Genomic DNA, 19,141 nt, shown 5'->3' with positions numbered 1-19,141 from the left:
GTCCCAAAACACTACCAGCAGACTACAGCTCCCTTCTGTCTGCTCTGCAGACACCACCAGCCCTCACATACTTCAAAACATGACTATTTTTTAGATATTGAGATTTTTTCTGCTTTTGCTCTTTTTAATTCCAAAACACTGTCTCACTTTAAAGCTGAGTGTGAACCACATGTATCATTAGGATTGCTCTTTTTTCTCACTCACACACACTTTTTTGAGGTCAAATGTTCCCATGTAGAAGGGCTAAGGTGCAATTATTCATTTATAAGACTCTGACACTTGAAATAAAGAAGACCTGTGTTTATTTGTGGTACTCTTATGAAGACAGCACACGGCCAAGTACATTTTTAGAATTTAAAAACTCAATAATTTTACACTATAACTTAAAACAAACATATAGTGACATCTTACTTTCTAGAAATGCATGTTTCACTCATACAGCATGTTTACAACTGTCAACAGGATATAAAAATGTTTGTCTTGTATGTGTTGAAATGCTGCCCTCTTGTGGTGAGGCAAAGTCTGCCACTGAATGAGGAACCAGCACAAAGTTTACCCCATGAAATTCTATGTTTTTAAGCGAGTCCAAACTGGGCAGCCCACATCATTGTTTGTCAGGGTAACAAGTGCGCTACATAAATATGGGCTTGCATCTTTTCTACACAAGTACCTTAGGATAGTTAATTTACAACTACAAACATTGGAATGATTTGTGAGCATCACCTCACAAGCCAAAATCTTTTTCACCCAAATTAAAGCCCATACACAAATTTAATTTTGGCTAAGAATGATAATGCTGACAGCTTTACCTCAACCCCTCAGCATTAGTGCACTACCGCATCTAGAGACAAACTATTTTTGTCCACCCTACCGAAAGAGTGAACTAAACCATGTGCACTTTTTCAGAGGAGCAGAAGGCTGCCAAGATGCTCAAATGTTGTTTTAAATAAAATGAATAAAATCAGACAAACTATTTCTCCAGCCAAAGTTTTAATTACAATCTTTTTGAAGGTCCTTCCCATGGGGGGACCCATACTTACTTTCATTGGTCCCCACCTTACAATGCCACTGACTATTTACAGTATGATAAAAATGGAAAAATAAAAGTATGGTTACTTATACAGATTGTACTTGAGATAAAGTATAAAATGTCACAAAATAGAAATACAAATCATAAAACAGAGATACATAAGTCACAAAAAATGTCTGTTGAAAATATGTTGAACATTCATAGTCTTGAAATAATGACCTTTAGTGCAGTCTTGCTATGGGCCATGTTAATAACCATTACACTAGAAATGCTTTTTTTTCTGACTTTGAAGTCATTTTTTGAAGTCCTTAATCCTTTTTGAATCCAACTTCACTTCAAGTCACTGGGTTGAGACTCTTGAATTGGGACACATAGGTGTTCCTCAAGGTTTGTAGGCAGCATTACAAAGCTGGTGGTGATGTCTTCTCTTTTAAACATTTCCTTCAGGGAAATCTCAGAATTCCACCCTTGGTTTTTGGCAAACTTGTAAACACAGCCAAACAGATCAGGAAACCATAACATCAGATCAACTTTGGCTGCTTCCTCGGCACTGCAAACAGAAAAATAAAATGACACTACAAAGAAAATCTCTGACAGCCATCAACAGTATGTCAGTATTTCCTAAACACTTTGCTTGACACTCATGGAAAAGAATCCATGTCTGCTTGCAGTCCCTTATCATCAGTTACATATGTCTAATGGTTGTGATTAGTTTAACCATATAGTGATTTTTTCCTTGTCTGTTTGAAGAATTTTTAGAGACCTGAAAAATTAAAATGATCCACTAATTGGCATATAAAGGAGATTAGAATATTTTTTTGTGTTATTATGTTCTATTTTTGTGTTATTAACTTAACTAATAATCATTAGTAAGAGCAACAAAAAGGGAAGAAAGAATTAAAGGAGTAAGTAAGTAAAAGAAGTAAAGGAGAAGAGACTAGTAACAACTAACATGACCATGAAGATACAGTGGGTGTGATATAAGTTAATGCTAAAACAAAGGAAGAGGGGATTAATCTCATACAGAGAAATCAGTAAATTAGTGGGGGAAAAAACATTAAATAAATGTAATTGTTTTAAAAACAATCCTTGCTTGGAGGCTTAAAATCTTCAATGTTCCAAAATGTCAAAATCTCAGTCTTCCTGTCACATTTTATCATCTGATTTCTGAAGGTGAATGGATTTGCATTAGTGGGTGCTCAGTGGACTGGAAAATTGCAATTAGAAATGAAAAACTCAGTATAATTGCTTTGTTATAAGTGAGTAAATATGTCTTTTGGTGTTTGTGTGTGACCCATTAAGGTCGTTCAAGATTCTTACTAGTGCTCTTGGAGGTTTCGCATGAAGCGTAGTAATCCCAGTATGTTCTCAGGGTAGGGTTTCTTCTTGTCATCTGCCCTCTGGATCAACTCTGGTGGAAACTGTAACACCAAACATTATTTACAGTTATACTTAGCATAATACAAACCAGTGGGGTTCCAAATAAAGAATACAGCATTGAATTGTTAAGTTACAGGCACCTTATCTTTCCACTGACTGTAGGATACATCCCCAGCACATTTTTCCAGTGAAGAAATTAATTCCTGGTTTGGATTATGACGAGCTGCCACCTCTTTCCTGTTTCCAACCCTTCTCAAGTATTCGACTCTCCTGAAAAAAAGATTGTAAAATTGCAATGCTTGACAATGCAAAAACTTTAAACCTTTTTGTCACCTCATACTGATAAAAAAACAGTGGCATGTACACCCTTGGCAATTAATAAAGAAATAACAGCGTCTACAGAAAATGTAACATCAGCAGACTATAACAAAGGCTTGACTTTGAAATGGTTTCATTGACATCTTTTGATGTATTAGCTGATTTTTACAAGCCTTGTTAGTTGCATGGCTGCACAGGCACCACAGAGAGCCACCACTTTGGTCTAGACTGAAATACTTCAACAACTATTTGATGGATAACCATGACATTTTGTATAGACATTCAAAGGATGTATCATACTGCCTCCTAATGACGCCAACATTTTCTATGGAGTCATCAAATCATTTTTAAAATGTGTCCAATAATCTGGTTCATGACCAAGAACACACAGAATTAATGACATTCCCATCATCCTCAGCTATAGTTTGTGTTACGTACCCCTAATTATAAGATATTAGTATGCTAACATTGCTAACGTAAGTAACCAAGGTTAAATTTGTACCTGCATGGTATCAGCATGTTAGCTGTTAGCATTAGCAGGAAGCACCACTTTGCCTGATTACAGCCCCAGAGAGCAGTGAGCATAAACTAGCAAGACTTCTCCGTCTTGTTAACATTATGCCAACTCCAAAACAAAAAAATGAGAAATCAGTTGAATTCATCTGAATTAACTGGCTATTACAATAGAGATTCTACCTTTCTCTGGTCCAGAAGAAGGGATGGCTCAAGCATTCTTCCACCTTAGGTCTGTTCTTTGGATCTTTGTTGATCATCCACTCAATGAGATCCTTTGCCACCACATCTTGAACATTGTTCAGACTGTACCTCCCTTCATGAATGTTGTACATACGTTCATAGGGTTTACCAAATGGATGGTGTCCTCCAGACAGGATATAATAAATCAGCATCCCTGCCACCTTAAAAGTTAGCATATACATAAACTGATTGATGATTTTTCACTTAATCATCAAGAAAATTCATATAACAGAAAAACTCACCTGTATATCAGTGCTCCACTTGTATCCTACATCATTTTCTTCTTCTAAAGTCTCCTTGGCCCTCCAGCCTTCTGTTCCTGCACCACGTGTGTGATGAGTTGTTTGGTCTTTGGGTAAGCGTCGACTTATGCCAAAATCAGCTAATTTTGCTCTTCCAGTCACATCTGCAAGATAAATGGTGTAGATTGATGCAGTAAACAAAATCATGAACAGCATAAATTCAAATATTTAGTGAATTTAGTTCAGTTAGTGAATCATAGGTTTCGATTTTTTACTTTTCTTACCGATCAAAACATTTTGTGGTTTGAGATCCCGGTGGAGAATTTGAGGATTTTGACAATGAAGCACCTTTAAACTGTTAAGAAACTGGCTGACAAGTTCCTTTCTCAGAAGACTGTCATCAATTTTTCCGATATATTCTTCCAAGGTGTATTCACAAAGTTGAAGACAAAGGTATCCAAAGTTCTCATCCTCTGCAAAGTCGATGTACCGTACAATAGATTGATCATCAAGCTCAGGAAGCCGTAGAAGTCCCTCCTCATTCTTCAGCACTCGATAGTTGCTCTTAGACATTCTCTTAATTGCAACTTCAGTGCCATCATCTCTCAGCCCCAAAAAGACTTCAGTACCATCACTTCCCTGCGCTATGCGGAAATCTGCATCATTTACATAAACAATGCTCCGAATTCTGGTGAGTTTACTTCCATCAGTGCTCACAAGCTTTTCTAATTTCTCCTTCCATCTTTTGCTGATTTGTAGCCATACAGGTGTTACTGATGATTTAGAGGGGTTGAAGTCAAATGGCTTTACATTTGAGGTTGATTCCACAACAGGAGCTGCTGGTGGATCAGTTGAAGCACTGCAAACCTCATCATTTGGGTCTTCATGCTTTTCTGACTTCTCCTTCTTCTTCTTCTTCTTTTTCTTCTTTTTCCTGGAGTCAGATAAGGCTGCACCATTTTCACATTCCATATTTGGTTTGCTGAAATGATTTTTCAGTCGTCTGAGTGCTTCTTTCAGCTTGTCATTCATTTTCATATCTGCAGATGTCAGTATGTCCTCAGGCACTGAACTTATCCCCACTGATGGAAAGATGTTCACAGCATGTTCAACTGAAAGTAAGTTTGCAAATATGCCATATGTGTAGACTCTAAAGTCAGAAGAGTACTGGCCCTTCACAAAAGGAGCAACTGTCTTACATAACTTCTCAATAAAACTGGGATGCCAGTCATTTGTACCTTTTGTTTTCTGTGTTACCACATACAGTGTCTGCTGAACAGCTTCCCAAATATCAGGTCTCCCTTTTGAGCAAAGTCTTTCCAGTAGCAGGGGGATTATAGCTAGTGCTTGCTCAGTTGGTACCTCATCCATTGTGCAGAAAACTGCATGTAAAGTAATTATTGTCCTATATACATGCTGCTGGCGAATGTTTGGAAAGCGACTCACTGCCCCTGCAATGTAGGAGTTCAGACTTCCATTGTCCTTCAGCCATTTAATGCTTCCCTGGCTGTATTTTTCTTGATTTGGCCCAGTTACAGTAAAGAGCATTTCAATTATGGTCAGATGTATCTGAGGATCCTCCTGTAGCATGTGACTGTCAAAACTCCTGAAGACTTCTTCTGGTGGTTTCTGTTGCATCACAGCAATTTCCAAATCCAAAAAACATCTGATTTTTGAGGCAAGTTCATCTCCACTGGATGCCAAGTTTTGAATCATCTGAGATATTTTTTCATTGTTAATCAGATGTTCAGGATCAGTAACAGGAAATAATGTTACAATTGCACCAGCAGAGAGGAGCTCTTTGATTACATCTTCTCTGTCATGGATGGCAGCAGTTTGCAGTGGTGTGAATGGCTGTAGTTCCGGGGGCGTCCATCCATTTGGATTAGCTTTTGCTTCAAGCAGTTTCTTGACAAAAACAGGTGGTGCTTTGGATAGTGAGACATAATGCAAAGGTGTCCAGCCATTTTGGGAAGGAGTATTTGGGTCCACACCCTGACGCAGAAGGTAGGTGCAAATATCCCTGTTGTGATTTACAACAGCAGCAATCAGTGGAGTTATATAATCACCACACTCTCTGCATGGGAAGACTTGATTAATGTCATTGTTCTTCAGTAATTTTTTGAGCTCCTTGATGTTACTGTCAATTATACACTGTATTATAGGATGTGTTTGACTTGGTGGGAATGTGAAAAGAGTCGCTTTTGCAGATTTATTCATTTTATGCATTTGCTTCATATTACCTGTAGGAAAACAAAATAATATTATTGTTTAAAAAATAAATGCCATTTATTTTGAAGTGTAATTTTACAGTGTTTGTGAGGCTAAAACAAAATTCCATTCCATTCTAGAATTCAAAACCTCAAACGCCAGACCTCTCCCTCACTGTTAGACTGGGAACTTCTACGTTCAGGTAGATTTTGTGTCGAGGTATGTTTCCACGTTGACGTGTTTCCACTTAAGTTAACCTGAACCTGACCTTATCCCTAACTAGTTGTTCAAAAATTCTATATTTCAAAATATAACTTCCGCTTTAAGACTAACCGTGGAAAGGGGAGCTATGGGAAATTGGGTCGGGAACCTGAAGGCGGTAACAGACTACAGTGTAAGATCTGCTATTACCGGAATTCAACTTTGAATGTGCACAGCTGTGAAATGAAAATGAACGTAAATATTTTGTCATACAGGGAAGAAATCTTGCATTTCTTGGTACAAGTTCATTATGATGACCACAAATAAACGTAAAAATGTTAGAGGAATGGGGGAAATGAACTTACAGTGTCGAGGTGGAGTGTCCCGTGTAGCATCAACTTTATCTTTCAAAACGTAACTTCCTGTGCTGCTGTACATCGCCTTCGCTCGGGCTCTGCCTCTCTGTCTTGCTCCTCCCATTCACGGAAATAGACTGTATTGTGTTCAGGAGGAGGGATGGGTTGAATCTCCACAGGAGAGATCCTTTCCACACTGTTGTTTTATGTCCGAGGTCACTCTACACATTGTTCTCTGAGTGTCCAGTCAGTGTAATCCAAACACAAGAAGATCTCAGCTGATAAAAATGTTGATATGACTGAGTGCATTCACTTATTACCATCTCAGGTTGAATACAAGCTGATCTACCTTATTGGTGAAAGGTGCTGGGGCTGTATGTGGCCTGTCAGGGCTGAAAAGGGGGAATTGCCAACTTTATGGATGAAGAAAAAAATTGTGGGGCAGAGATAACACAGTGAAGGCAGAGAGGTTTACACACAAATTCTGTACAAACATATGGACTCTTTGTTTTGTTGTATTATAGTTATTATGGAAAACCAGTTTCATCATAATTTGCTATTTGCTTGACTGATTTAAATGTACATACTGTAAATGTAAAGAACAGCATTTATCTTTTTTATTATCATAATCCAAACAATCTCTCATCAAAAACACAAACATATTCACCTCTGATAATGGTTTAAAGCTGTACATATTTGCATGTGAAGCATGCTGAGTTAACAGGAACAGGTGTCTTATACTGTGGCAAGTCCCAATGTAACATGAACGTGCACATGATAATAGTGTTTAAGGTAGTATTGTGTGTATTATGGTGGGTAAGTGTGAGTGGGCAAAAATGGGGGTGATCTCGAGAGGGGATATTGACAAACCTTGAGACCTCTGGAGATGATCAATTCTGTGAAACAGGATTTACGCTGACAAAACATATCTTACAATCACCACTTTACACATTTATTTTGATACACAGTTGATTGAACTTACAGTGTAATTTGAGAATAACATTCAACATGCTTAAAACAAAATAATAGAAAAGAATCTCCATGGTATAAAGCCTGCGTATGGTATTAAATTTGCAATACCATTCACTGAATGAAGAGAAGCACTGTTAGACTTCGGGGCTTGTTAGGTTTATCTAAAAAGCATTTAAACACTCTTTTTTAATATTATACTCTTGCAAGCTGCAGTAACATTTTATTTTTGTTATGTGCCAACATCTGTTCAGATTTCTATGTGACAAACAGGGCTGAACAGTTAATTGAAATATTATCCAAATTTTATGGCAGAGTGCAATATACAAACAGCAGGAGCTGCAATTTTTTGATGAAGATGAAAAGTGCAATAATGATTTTTAGTGCAGTGTCTTGTCTTAAGTCAGTTCCTTGACTTAAGCAGTATTGCTTAAGTCTTGCTATGGGCCATGTTAATAAATATTACACTGGAACTGCTTTTTTTCCTCTGACTTTAAAGTCTTTTGAAGTCATTAATCATTTTTTAATCCAACTTCACTTCAAGTCACTGGGTTGAGACTCTTGAACTGGGACACCCAGATGGCCCTTAAGGCTTGTGGGCAGCATTTCTGCTGTCTTGTCCTCTCTGTGAAACATTTCCTTTATGGGAGTCTCTGAATTCCACCCTTGGTTTTTGGCAAACTTGTAAACACACCCAAAGAGATCAGGAAACAGTAACATCAGATCAACTTTGGTTAAGTCCTCGGCACTGCAAACAGAGAGAAAAAAGGTGTTAAAAAGAAAATCCCTGACAGTCATCTACAGTACACTAGAAACTGGCAAAAAAAGAGATTAGATGAAAGTTTTTTTGTATGATTATAACAACTGATGTGGCCATGAAGACACAACAGGTGTGGAGTAGGTCAGTGGTAAAGTAAATGGAGAGGGGATTAAATTTGTACAGAGAAATCAGTAAAGCAGTGGGAAAAAAACAATACATAAATGTGGTAATTAAAAATCCTTGCTTGGATGCTTGAAGTTCTCAGAGTTCCAAAGAATAGGATTTGTCAAAATGTCAGTCTTCTGGACATATTTTATTATCTCCTGTAAATTCTGCATTTACCCCCAATATAGTGAAAGTGAATGGAACTGCATTAGTGATGCTGACTGAAATTGCAATGAAAAACTCAGTATAACTGCATTTTTATAAGTGAGTAAATATGTCTTTTGGTGTTGAAAGTGTGTGTGCATGCGACCTATTAAGGTCGTTCACCATTCTTAACTCAGTTTAACTTACTAGTGCTCTTGAAGGTTTCGCATGAAGCGTAGTAATCCCAATGTGTTTTCAGGGTAGGGTTTCTTCTTGTCGTCCGCCTTCTGGACCAACTCCTTTGGAAACTGTAACACCAAACATTATTTACGATTATACTTAGTGATAAAACGGATTTTTTGAATACAGAGCTCCAAGGTTCCAAACAAAGAATACAGAATTAAATTGAAGGCACCTTATCTTTCCACTGACTGTAGGATACATCCCCAGCACATTTTTCCAGTGAAGACATTAATTCCTGGTTTGGATTATGACGAGCGGCCACCTCTTTCCTGTTTCCAACCCTTCTCAAGTATTCGACTCTCCTGAAAAAAAAAACAAAAAAACATTGTACAACAGGGGGCAGGCTTGACAAAATACAAAAAACTTGAACCATTTTGTCATATCATATTGATAAAAAATTACGGTAAGGACATTCTTGGCGACTGATAAAGAAAATAACAGCAACAGCTTTAAAGCATAGAAAAACAGTTGAATTCATCTGAATTAACTGGCTATGACAATAGAGATTCTACCTTTCTCTGGTCCAGAAGAAGGGATGGCTCAAGCATTCTTCCACCTTAGGTCTGTTCTTTGGTTCTTCATCGATCATCCACTCAATGAGATCCTTTGCCACCACATCTTGAACATGGTTCAGACTGTACCTCCCTTCATGAATGTTGTACACACGTTCATAGGGTTTACCAAATGGATGGTGTCCTCCAGACAGGATATAATAAATCAGCATCCCTGCCACCTTAAAAGTTAGCATATACATAAACTGATTGATGATTTTTCACTTAATCATCAAGAAAATTCATATAACAGAAAAACTCACCTGTATATCAGTGCTCCACTTGTATCCTACATCATTTTCTTCTTCTAAAGTCTCCTTGGCCCTCCAGCCTTCTGTTCCTGCACCACGTGTGTGATGAGTTGTTTGGTCTTTGGGTAAGCGTCTACTTATGCCAAAATCAGCTAATTTTGCTCTTCCAGTCACATCTGTAAGATAAATGGTGTAGATTGATGCAGTAAACAAAATCATGAACAGCATAAATTCAAATATTTAGTGAATTCAGTTCAGTTAGTGAATCATATGTTAAAATTTTTATTTGTCTTACCAATCAAAACATTTTGTGGTTTGAGATCCCGGTGCAGAATTTGAGGATTTTGACAATGAAGCACCCGTAAACTGTAGAGAACCTGACTGACAAGTTCTTTTCTCACAAGAATGTCATCAATTTTTCTGATATATTCTTCCAAGGTGTATTCACAAAGTTGAAGACAAAGGTATCCAAAGTTCTCATCCTCTGCAAAATAAAGGTATCGTACAATAGATTGATCATCAAGCTCAGGAAGCCGTAGAAGTCCCTCCTCATTCTTCAGCACTCGATAGTTGCTCTTAGACATTCTCTTAATTGCAACTTCAGTGCCATCATCTCTCAGCCCCAAAAAGACTTCAGTACCATCACTTCCCTTCGCTATGCGGAAATCTGCATCATTTACATAAACAATGCTCCGAATTCTGGTGAGTTTACTTCCATCAGTGCTCACAAGCTTTTCTAATTTCTCCTTCCATCTTTTGCTGATTTGTAGCCATACAGGTGTTACTGATGATTTAGAGGGGTTGAAGTCAAATGGCTTTACATTTGAGGTTGATTCCACAACAGGAGCTGCTGGTGGATCAGTTGAAGCACTGCAAACCTCATCATTTGGGTCTTCATGCTTTTCTGACTTCTCCTTCTTCTTCTTCTTTTTCTTCTTTTTCCTGGAGTCAGATAAGGCTGCACCATTTTCACATTCCATATTTGGTTTACTGAAATGATTTTTCAGTCGTCTGAGTGCTTCTTTCAGCTTGTCATTCATTTTCATATCTGCAGATGTCAGTATGTCCTCAGGCACTGAACTTATCCCCACTGATGGAAAGATGTTCACAGCATGTTCAACTGAAAGTAAGTTTGCAAATATGCCATATGTGTAGACTCTAAAGTCAGAAGAGTATTGGCCCTTCACAAAAGGAGCAACTGTCTTACATAACTTCTCAATAAAACTGGGATGCCAGTCATTTGTACCTTTTGTTTTCTGTGTTACCACATACAGTGTTTGCTGAACAGCTTCCCAAATATCAGGTCTCCCTTTTGAGCGAAGTCTTTCCAGTAGCAGGGGGATTATAGCTAGTGCTTGCTCAGTTGGTATCTCATCCATTGTGCAGAAAACTGCATGTAAAGTAAAAATTGTCCTATATACATGTTCCTGGTGAATGTTTGGAAAGCGACTCACTGCCCCTGCAACATAGGAGTTCAAATTTTCTGCATTCTTCAGCCATTTAATACTTCCCTGGCTGTATTTTTCTTGATCTCGCCCAGTAACAGTAAAGAGCATTTCAATCATGGTGAGATGGGTCTGAGGATCCTCCCGTAACATGTGACTGTCAAAAATTCTGAAGACTTCTTCAGGTGATTTCCCTCGCACAGCAATTTCCATTTCCAAAAAATATCTGATTTTGGAGCATAGTTCATCTCCACTGGATGCCAAGTTTTGAATCATCTGAGATATTTTTTTATTGTGAATCACATGCTCAGGATCAGTAACAGGTAATAATGTTACCTCGGCACCAGCAGAGAGGAGCTCTTTCATTACGTCTTCTCTGTCATGGATGGCAGCAGTTTGTGGTGGTGTGAATCGGTGTAGAGGCCACCCATTTGGATTAGCTTTTACTTCAAGCAGTTTCCTGACAAAAATAACTGGTGCTTTGGATACTGACACATAATGCAATGGTGTAAATCCGTTTTGCGAAGGAATATTTGGGTCCACACCCTGACGCAGAAGGTAGGTGCAAATATCCCTGTTGTGATTTACAACAGCAGCAATCAGTGGAGTTATATAATCATGACACTCTTTGCATGGGAAGACTTGATTAATGTCATTGTCCTTCAGTAATTTTTTGAGCTCCTCGAGGTCATTGTCAGTTATACACTGTATTATTGGATGTGTTTCTGTTGGTGGGACTAATTTTAATGGAGTGAAAATATTCATTTCTTTGCCTCAGATTACCTGTTGGAAGACAAAATAATGTTATTATAACAACACCTGATGCCATTTTAATCTTTAGACAAGAACTTAAAGGGCTTAGAATTTGAGGTTAAGGCTTATTGTGTTTACAGTGGCTTCAGAAAGTATTTAAAATTAAATCTATGACAAAGTGGTCTGGACACTACCATATTTTATTTGAAGTGTAATTTTGCACGGCTTTAACAAGCTAAAAGGAAATTCCATTTACTGTCATTGTATTTAGGTGGATAATTCAAAACTGAGAACTTCAACATCAGAAACCACCTGGCTACAAACTGAAATATTTTGTGATTCCCAAACTCCTTAGTAACGAATTACCATGGTTTTATATATATATATATATATATATATATATATATATATATATAGTTTCCACTTAACCATAACCTGACCTGACCTTATCCCTAGCTAGTCATTGGTACGCCAAACCAAAACCCAACCTAGGCCCTAAACCCAACCGTGGAAAGGATTGCTATGGGAAATTTGGTCGGGAAACACTATCTCAAAGGGAACAGACTACGTCACAAGACCGACTGAGACAGGACTTCAACTTTGAATGTATAGAGCTGTGAAATTAGTATACGTACTTTTTGGTCATAGTTGATACGAGGGTTAAATGTTTGTTATGATGACGACAAACAACCGTAAGGATGGATTATTCTGAGATTTTAAGGTAAATGAGAGAGGAATGTAGAGAAATTAACTTACGGTGTCGAAGTGGAGTGTCTCATTTAACACTGACCGTAAATACCAAGACGCAACACAAAACGCTTCCCCAGTATGTCTGCCGCTCTCTCTGTCTTTCCCCTTCCTTCTCCTCCCATTTCCAGCAGTGGGCTGTATTCTGCTCTAGAAGAGAGATTGGTTGAATCGCCACAGCAGATCCCTCCCACACTGCTATATTCCAAGTTGCTTTCCTGACAGAAGTCACTCCACACAATATTCTGAGTGTCCAGTCAGTATAGTCCAAACACAAGAGGATCTGAGTTTATAAAAATGTTAATATACTCATCTGACTGGATTCACTTTTTACTGTTTTTCTACTACCATTATTATAGAAAGCTTATAACTAATTGTTTTTATCACAATCTGCCATTTGCTCAATTGATTTAAATGCACATTAATGAAAATAGCATGTATATATCTTTTTATTATTATAAAATAATAATAAATAAATAAAACAGCATAACCACCTTCCACCCTCTGCTTGTAAATCCAAACCTACACCCTTTCCCATCACCAATAACTTGACAGATAGTGCAGAAAAGCTCTGGACAGGAGGACAAACCTCTGATAATTCAAAAGTCCAAAGTTGTAAACTGTTGTCTTGATGTGTGGTATATTCCTTTATAGTAGGCTGTGATATTCAGATGGAACTGACAGTCAAATCAGCACAGCCAGACTAAGGATGTGAAGCATGCTTAGTTATGATAGTAGTGTTTGAGGTAGTATTGTGTGCATATTGGTGGGTAAGTGTGAGAGGGCAAAAATGGGGTTGATGCAAAGAGTGGATGCTGAAAAATGTTGATAATCCCATACACATGTTCACTGATTAGGAAATGTAGCTGCCTAATTATATCTAATAACTTTGTCTGTCTGCAGTTTGGTGCTGGAAAGGCAACAAACAATGAGTTTAACAGAGATTTTTCATTGAAAACATCCACCTGCTACAACTGGAAACAACGTTAATGTCAGTGGTTGTAGTGAAGTAAAAAATTTAAGTTGTGGCCTGTAAAACCAAAGCAATGAGCTAATGCACTAAAACACAATGAATTACTGAGATGGGCTGCAGATTAGTGCAGCGTTAAGATCCCAAATGTCCTTTGATTAGGAAGTAAAAGAAAATTTGTATTAACAGTGACTGATATTGTCTCATAACGATCAATGAATGATAAAACATCTCATGATCATATTTTTTTGATACACAATTTAATAAACTTACAGTATAATTTGAGAATAACATTCAGTATGCTTAAAACACAATCATAGAAAAAATATCATAAAGCTAGCATATTCTATCATCTTTTTTTCCTTTGTTTTTTTTCTTCTTTTTTTGCAACACTTAATGAGTATAAGAACTCTTAGGCTTCTAAGTTTAAAAGTCTACAAATGATTTGGCAAACACCCTTTTTTGAATGTCATACTCTGTATTTTTGTGTGGCAAACAGGTTGTGGCATTGCCATTCTTGTTTTATGTACATTTTGTAGCTTGTAAGTCAACATTCAGTATTTTCAAAGGACAGAGGGAATAGAGTAGAATACAAAATAGAAAAAACTCAAGTGACAAAAAAATGTCTCATCACTGTACTATACCACATGTGTGTTTTATAAACTACTAACTTACTGTTACCGACTTACCATTAACTTTGGAAAATGGTTACTATTTACAATACATGTGCAAAATCTTGTTGAACTTAATATTCCTCACCTTGAAATAATTTCTAGTGCTGCTCTGTGTCCCAGTGTTGCTACAATCTTGCTATGGGACATGTTAGTAACTATTAAACCAGGAATGCTTTTTCTCTTTGACTCCTTAGAAGACTCTAAAGTCCTTAAACCTTTTTGAATCCAACTTCACTTCAAGTCACTGGGTTGAGATTCTTGAAATGGGACACCAGCTCCATAAGGTTTGTGGGAGGCATTACTACTTCCTTGTCTCCTCTTTGAAACATTTCTTTCAGGGGAGACTCTGAATTCCACCCTTGGTCTTTGGCAAAATTGTAAACACATCCAAAGAGATCAGGAAATATTGTCATCACATCAACTTGGGCTGCATCCTTGGGACTGCAAAGAAAGGGAAAATTTTATGACACAAATTTTTTATATTGAGCAAACTCAATCTGCTGATTAAGACTGTGAGATACACTGAAAGACTTGGAACAAGCAGATAAATGGATTTATCAGACTATTTGTCAGATTTGATGAATTGCATTCAGTGCCACTGTATTCTTTTGGACTTTAATGCTATTTTGTCTGAGGGGCTTGAGTAATATTTTAAAGCCCCATATCACTTGTAACTTGATTTGACTCACTAGTGTTCGTGGAGGTTTCGAATGAAGCGTAGTAATCCCAGTGTGTTTTCAGGATAGGCTTTGTTCTTGGCATCCATCTTCTGGACCAACTCTGGTGGAAACTGCAACACAAAAAATAATTAAACCTGAGGTAATACTTAGGAATATGTTACAGTTGTGGTGTTAGACTCACCTTATTTTTCCACAGGTTGAAAGATCCATCCCCAGCACACTTTTCCAGTGAATCAATCAGTTTCTGGTCAGCATTTCGACAGTTTGCTACCTCCTCCCTGTTACCTACCCTTCGCAAATAATCCACTCTCCTGAAAAAAGCACTTAAATCAGGTTATATGACTAAAAAAAATTCTCATATGATATTTGGAAACTGTCATAGCTAAGCAACCCTAGTCACTAGGCATAATAGGCCTGGCATGCTTTCAGTTTCTTGACATGCTAAAGCGTGTGTATGAATGATGTTCAGAAACACAAGAACAAAAGTCTAAGTAAAGAAAGACAGATCCATCCCCAGTGAATCAATCAGTTCCTGGTCAGCATGTGGACACTTTGCTGCCTCCTCATTACCAATCTTAATCAAGGGTTATTTCACCCCGGACCATCCCACAGACAATAAAAAAATCATTTGACAAGGATTTTAACTGGAATCAGTCTATCAATCAATCAATTTATCAGTCAGCATTTCTTCTTCACCTTTCAGAGGTCCAGAAGAAGGGATGACTCAAGCATTGTACCACTTTAGGTCTTTTCTTTGGTTCTTTATCAATCATCCACTCGATGAGATCCTTCGCCACCACATCTTGAATATGGTTCAGAGTGTACCTCCCCTCATGAATGTTGTATTCAAATTCATAGGGTTTGTCACCGAATGGATGGTGTCCTCCAGAGAGGATATAATAAATCAGCATCCCTGCCACCTTGAGAAGAACAGAACATAATAACAGTTAAGAAAACGTTTTGCAAATCACCTCTTAAGTTTGTGGAGCTGAAAAACTCACCTGTACATCAGTGTTCGACTTGTATGGTATGTCAAGTTCTCCTGTTAAAGTCTCTTTGGCCATCCAGCATTTTGTTCCTGCACTGGCTGTGCGCAAAGTTGTCTGGCCTTTGAGCAACCGTCTACTAATGCCAAAATCAGCTAATCTTGCCCTCCCATTAACATCTGCAGGATAAATAATTTAAAAAAACAAAAAAATAAGAAATTGAAACATAGTTGCTTATTCTGTATTTCAGGTAGTGAATTCCATTATTTCAATATATTTGAACTTGTCTTACCGATCAAAACATTTTGTGGTTTGAGATCCCGGTGCAGAATTTGAGGATTTTGACAATGAAGCACCTTTAAACTGTCGAGAACCTGACTGACAAGTTCCTTTCTCAGAAGACTGTCATCAATTTTTCTGATATATTCTTCCAAGGTGTATTCACAAAGTTGAAGACAAAGGTATCCAAAGTTCTCATCCTCTGCAGCATCAATATACCTTACAATAGACTGATGGTCAAGCTCAGGAAGCCGTAGAAGTCCCTCCTCATTCTTCAGCTCTCGATAGTTGCTCTTAGACATTCTCTTAATAGCAACTTCAGTGCCATCATCTCTCAGCCCCAAAAAGACTTCAGTACCATCACTTCCCTTTGCTATGCGGAATTCTGCATCATTTACATAAACAATGCTCCGAATTCTGGTGAGTTTACTTCCATCAGTGCTCACAAGCTTTTCTAATTTCTCCTTCCATCTTTTGCTGATTTGTAGCCATACAGGTGTTACTGATGATTTAGAAGGGTTGAAGTCAAATGGCTTTACATTTGAGGTTGATTCCACAACAGGAGCTGCTGGTGGATCAGTTGAAGCACTGCAAACCTCATCATTTGGGTCTTCATGCTTTTCTGACTTCTCTTTCTTCTTCTTCTTCTTTTTCTTCTTTTTCCTGGAGTCAGATAAGGTTGCACCATTTTCACATTCCATATTTGGTTTGCTGAAATGATTTTTCAGTCGTCTGAGTGCTTCTTTCAGCTTGTCATTCATTTTCATATCTGCAGATGTCAGTATGTCCTCAGGCACTGAACTTATCCCCACTGATGGAAAGATGTTCACAGCATGTTCAACTGAAAGTAAGTTTGCAAATATGCCATATGTGTAGACTCTAGTGTCAGAGGAGTATTGGTCCTTCACAAAAGGAGCAACTGTCTTACATAACTTCTCAATAAAACTGGGATGCCAGTCATTTGTACCTTTTGCTTTCTGTGTTACCACATACAGTGTCTGCTGAACAGCTTCCCAAATATCAGGTCTCCCTTTTGAGCAAAGTCTTTCCAGTAGTAGGGGGATTATAGCTAGTGCTTGGTCATTTGGTATCTCATCCATTGTGCAGAAAACAGAGTGTAAAGTAATTATTGTCCTATATACATGCTGCAGGCGAATGTTTGGAAAGCGACTCACTGCCCCTGCAACGTACAAATTCAGACTTCCAGTGTCCTTCAGCCATTTAATACTTCTCTGGCTGTATTTTTCTTTACCTCGCCCAGTAACAGTAAAGAGCATTTCAATCATGGTCAGATGTATCTGAGGATCCTCCTGTAGCATGTGACTGTCAAAAATTCTGAAGACTTCTTCAGGTGATTTCCCTCGCACAGCAATTTCCATTTCCAAAAAATATCTGATTTTGGAGCATAGTTCATCTCCACTGGATGCAAAGTTTTGAATCATCTGAGATATTTTTTCATTGTAAATCATTTGTTGAGGATCAGTAACAGGAAATAATGTTACCATTGCACCAGCAGAGAGGAGCTCTTTCATGACATCTTCTCTGTCATTGATGGCAGCAGTTTGCAGTGGTGTGAATGGCTGTAGAGTCCACACATTTGGATTAGCTTTTTCTTCAAGCAGTTTCCTGACAAAAACAGGTGGCGCTTTGGATCGTGAGATATAATGCAAAGGTGTCCAGCCATTTTGGGAAGGAATATTTGGGTCCACACCCTGACGCAGAAGGTAGGTGCAAATATCCCTGTTGTGATTTACAACAGCAGCAATCAGTGGAGTTATATAATCACCACACTCTCTGCATGGGAAGACTTGATTAATGTCATTGTCCTTCAGTAATTTTTTCAACTTCTTGAGGTCATTGTCAATTATAGACTGTATTATAGGATGTGTTTCTGTTAGTGGAACTAACTGTGCGAATGGTGCGAAAATATCCATTTCTTTGCTTCAGATTGCCTGTTGGAAGACAAAATAATATTATTGTTACAATATTTAATATCATTTTGAACTTTAAACAGACAGCAAAAAGATATTATTAGAATCTGAGCTTAAAGGCTTCATGGAGTATTTAAAATGAAATCTACAACAAAGTGGTTTGCACAGCACTGTATTGTATCAGTGCTTTGAGAATTGCATTTGTCACCATTGTATTTAGGTGGATAATTCAAAACTGAAAACTCCAGCATCACATAATATCTACATGACCACAAACGGTGGTATGTGCTGTGATTCACAAGCTTCTTAGCAAAGTTCAGGCATGTTCATTAAAGTTTCTTCAACCTGACAACTACAAGCAATGTATTTACAGAGAAAAGCTGCAACATGTTGAGTAGAAATTTACATGTGACTAAGATCTGACTTTCTTTGCATGCATAGTGCTGTACATTTCTGTCACAGACCATGAACTTCCTCTTTCAGGCAGGTGTTGCGTCGAAGTATGTTTCCCCATTGATATGTATCTTTCCACCATATTTAACCTTAACCTTAACCAGCTTTTGTCCCTAACTAAAACCAATTATTTATGCTACGCCAAACCAAAACCTAACCTAGGCCCCAAGTTTAAACTGTGGAAGGGTGTGATATTGGAAATTTGGGAAGGAAGCACTATCTGAAGGCAACAGGCAACAGGCAACAAGGCGATAACATGAGACGGGCTGTGACGAAAATTCAACTGTGAATATTTGTGCCGGGAAATAACTGTAGCAGGTAGAAAGATGAAATCTTGTGCTTGTACAAGTTCATCATGATGACCACATAGTTTCAGTTTGAGTTAACAATACAAGTTCAAGGTAAATATTAGAGGAATTAGTAGGGAAAATATATGGAAATGAACTTACACTGTTGAGGTGGAGTGTCCAATGCAGTATGAAATATATCTATCAAAACTTAACTTCCTGTACTTCTGTCTCTTTCTCTCTCTGCCTTTCTCTTTCTAGCTCCTCTCAGTTACAGCAATTGACTATATTCTGTTTTAGAGGAGGGAGCAATTGAAAACCACAGGGACTGGGGGGTCCCTCCCATTCTTTTGCTCTAT

At 37.9% G+C, this 19,141-nt stretch overlaps 2 protein-coding genes across 6 annotated transcripts in view; one reads left to right on the top strand and one right to left on the bottom strand.

Moving 5' to 3' along the window:
• rpl34 (ribosomal protein L34) overlaps positions 1-19,141 on the top strand; it is a 750,063-nt gene that overhangs the window by 646,032 nt on the left and 84,890 nt on the right. The gene's annotated exons all lie outside the window — the stretch shown is intronic.
• LOC108892768 (serine/threonine-protein kinase/endoribonuclease IRE1) lies at positions 286-19,088 on the bottom strand. 5 transcript variants are annotated; one of them, XM_051076207.1, is made up of 8 exons: positions 18,945-19,088; positions 17,079-18,063; positions 9,873-10,823; positions 9,590-9,753; positions 9,288-9,508; positions 8,948-9,077; positions 8,740-8,840; positions 286-1,580 (listed from the first exon to the last, which is right to left on the bottom strand). In XM_051076207.1, the coding sequence occupies exons 2-8, from the start codon at positions 18,043-18,045 to the stop codon at positions 1,361-1,363; spliced, it is 2,754 nt and encodes a 917-aa protein (XP_050932164.1). In that variant the 5' UTR covers positions 18,046-18,063; positions 18,945-19,088; the 3' UTR covers positions 286-1,360. The 5 variants fall into 5 exon arrangements, with proteins under 5 accessions (XP_050932164.1, XP_018545998.1, XP_050932165.1 ...); XM_051076205.1 differs by lacking the exon at positions 286-1,580 and adding an exon at positions 7,425-8,211 and having other exon boundaries at positions 9,288-9,532; XM_018690482.2 differs by lacking the exons at positions 8,740-8,840; positions 8,948-9,077; positions 9,288-9,508; ... (2 more) ...; positions 17,079-18,063; positions 18,945-19,088 and adding exons at positions 2,351-2,451; positions 2,551-2,680; positions 3,425-3,645; ... (1 more) ...; positions 4,011-5,969; positions 6,504-6,674.

Source organism: Lates calcarifer, linkage group LG15, assembly GCF_001640805.2.
Source record: "Lates calcarifer isolate ASB-BC8 linkage group LG15, TLL_Latcal_v3, whole genome shotgun sequence".
In the NCBI taxonomy this organism is placed as follows: domain Eukaryota; kingdom Metazoa; phylum Chordata; class Actinopteri; family Centropomidae; genus Lates; species Lates calcarifer.
The sequence above is the reverse complement of the archived record's forward strand: the minus strand, read 5'-3'. Positions and strand labels throughout refer to the sequence as shown.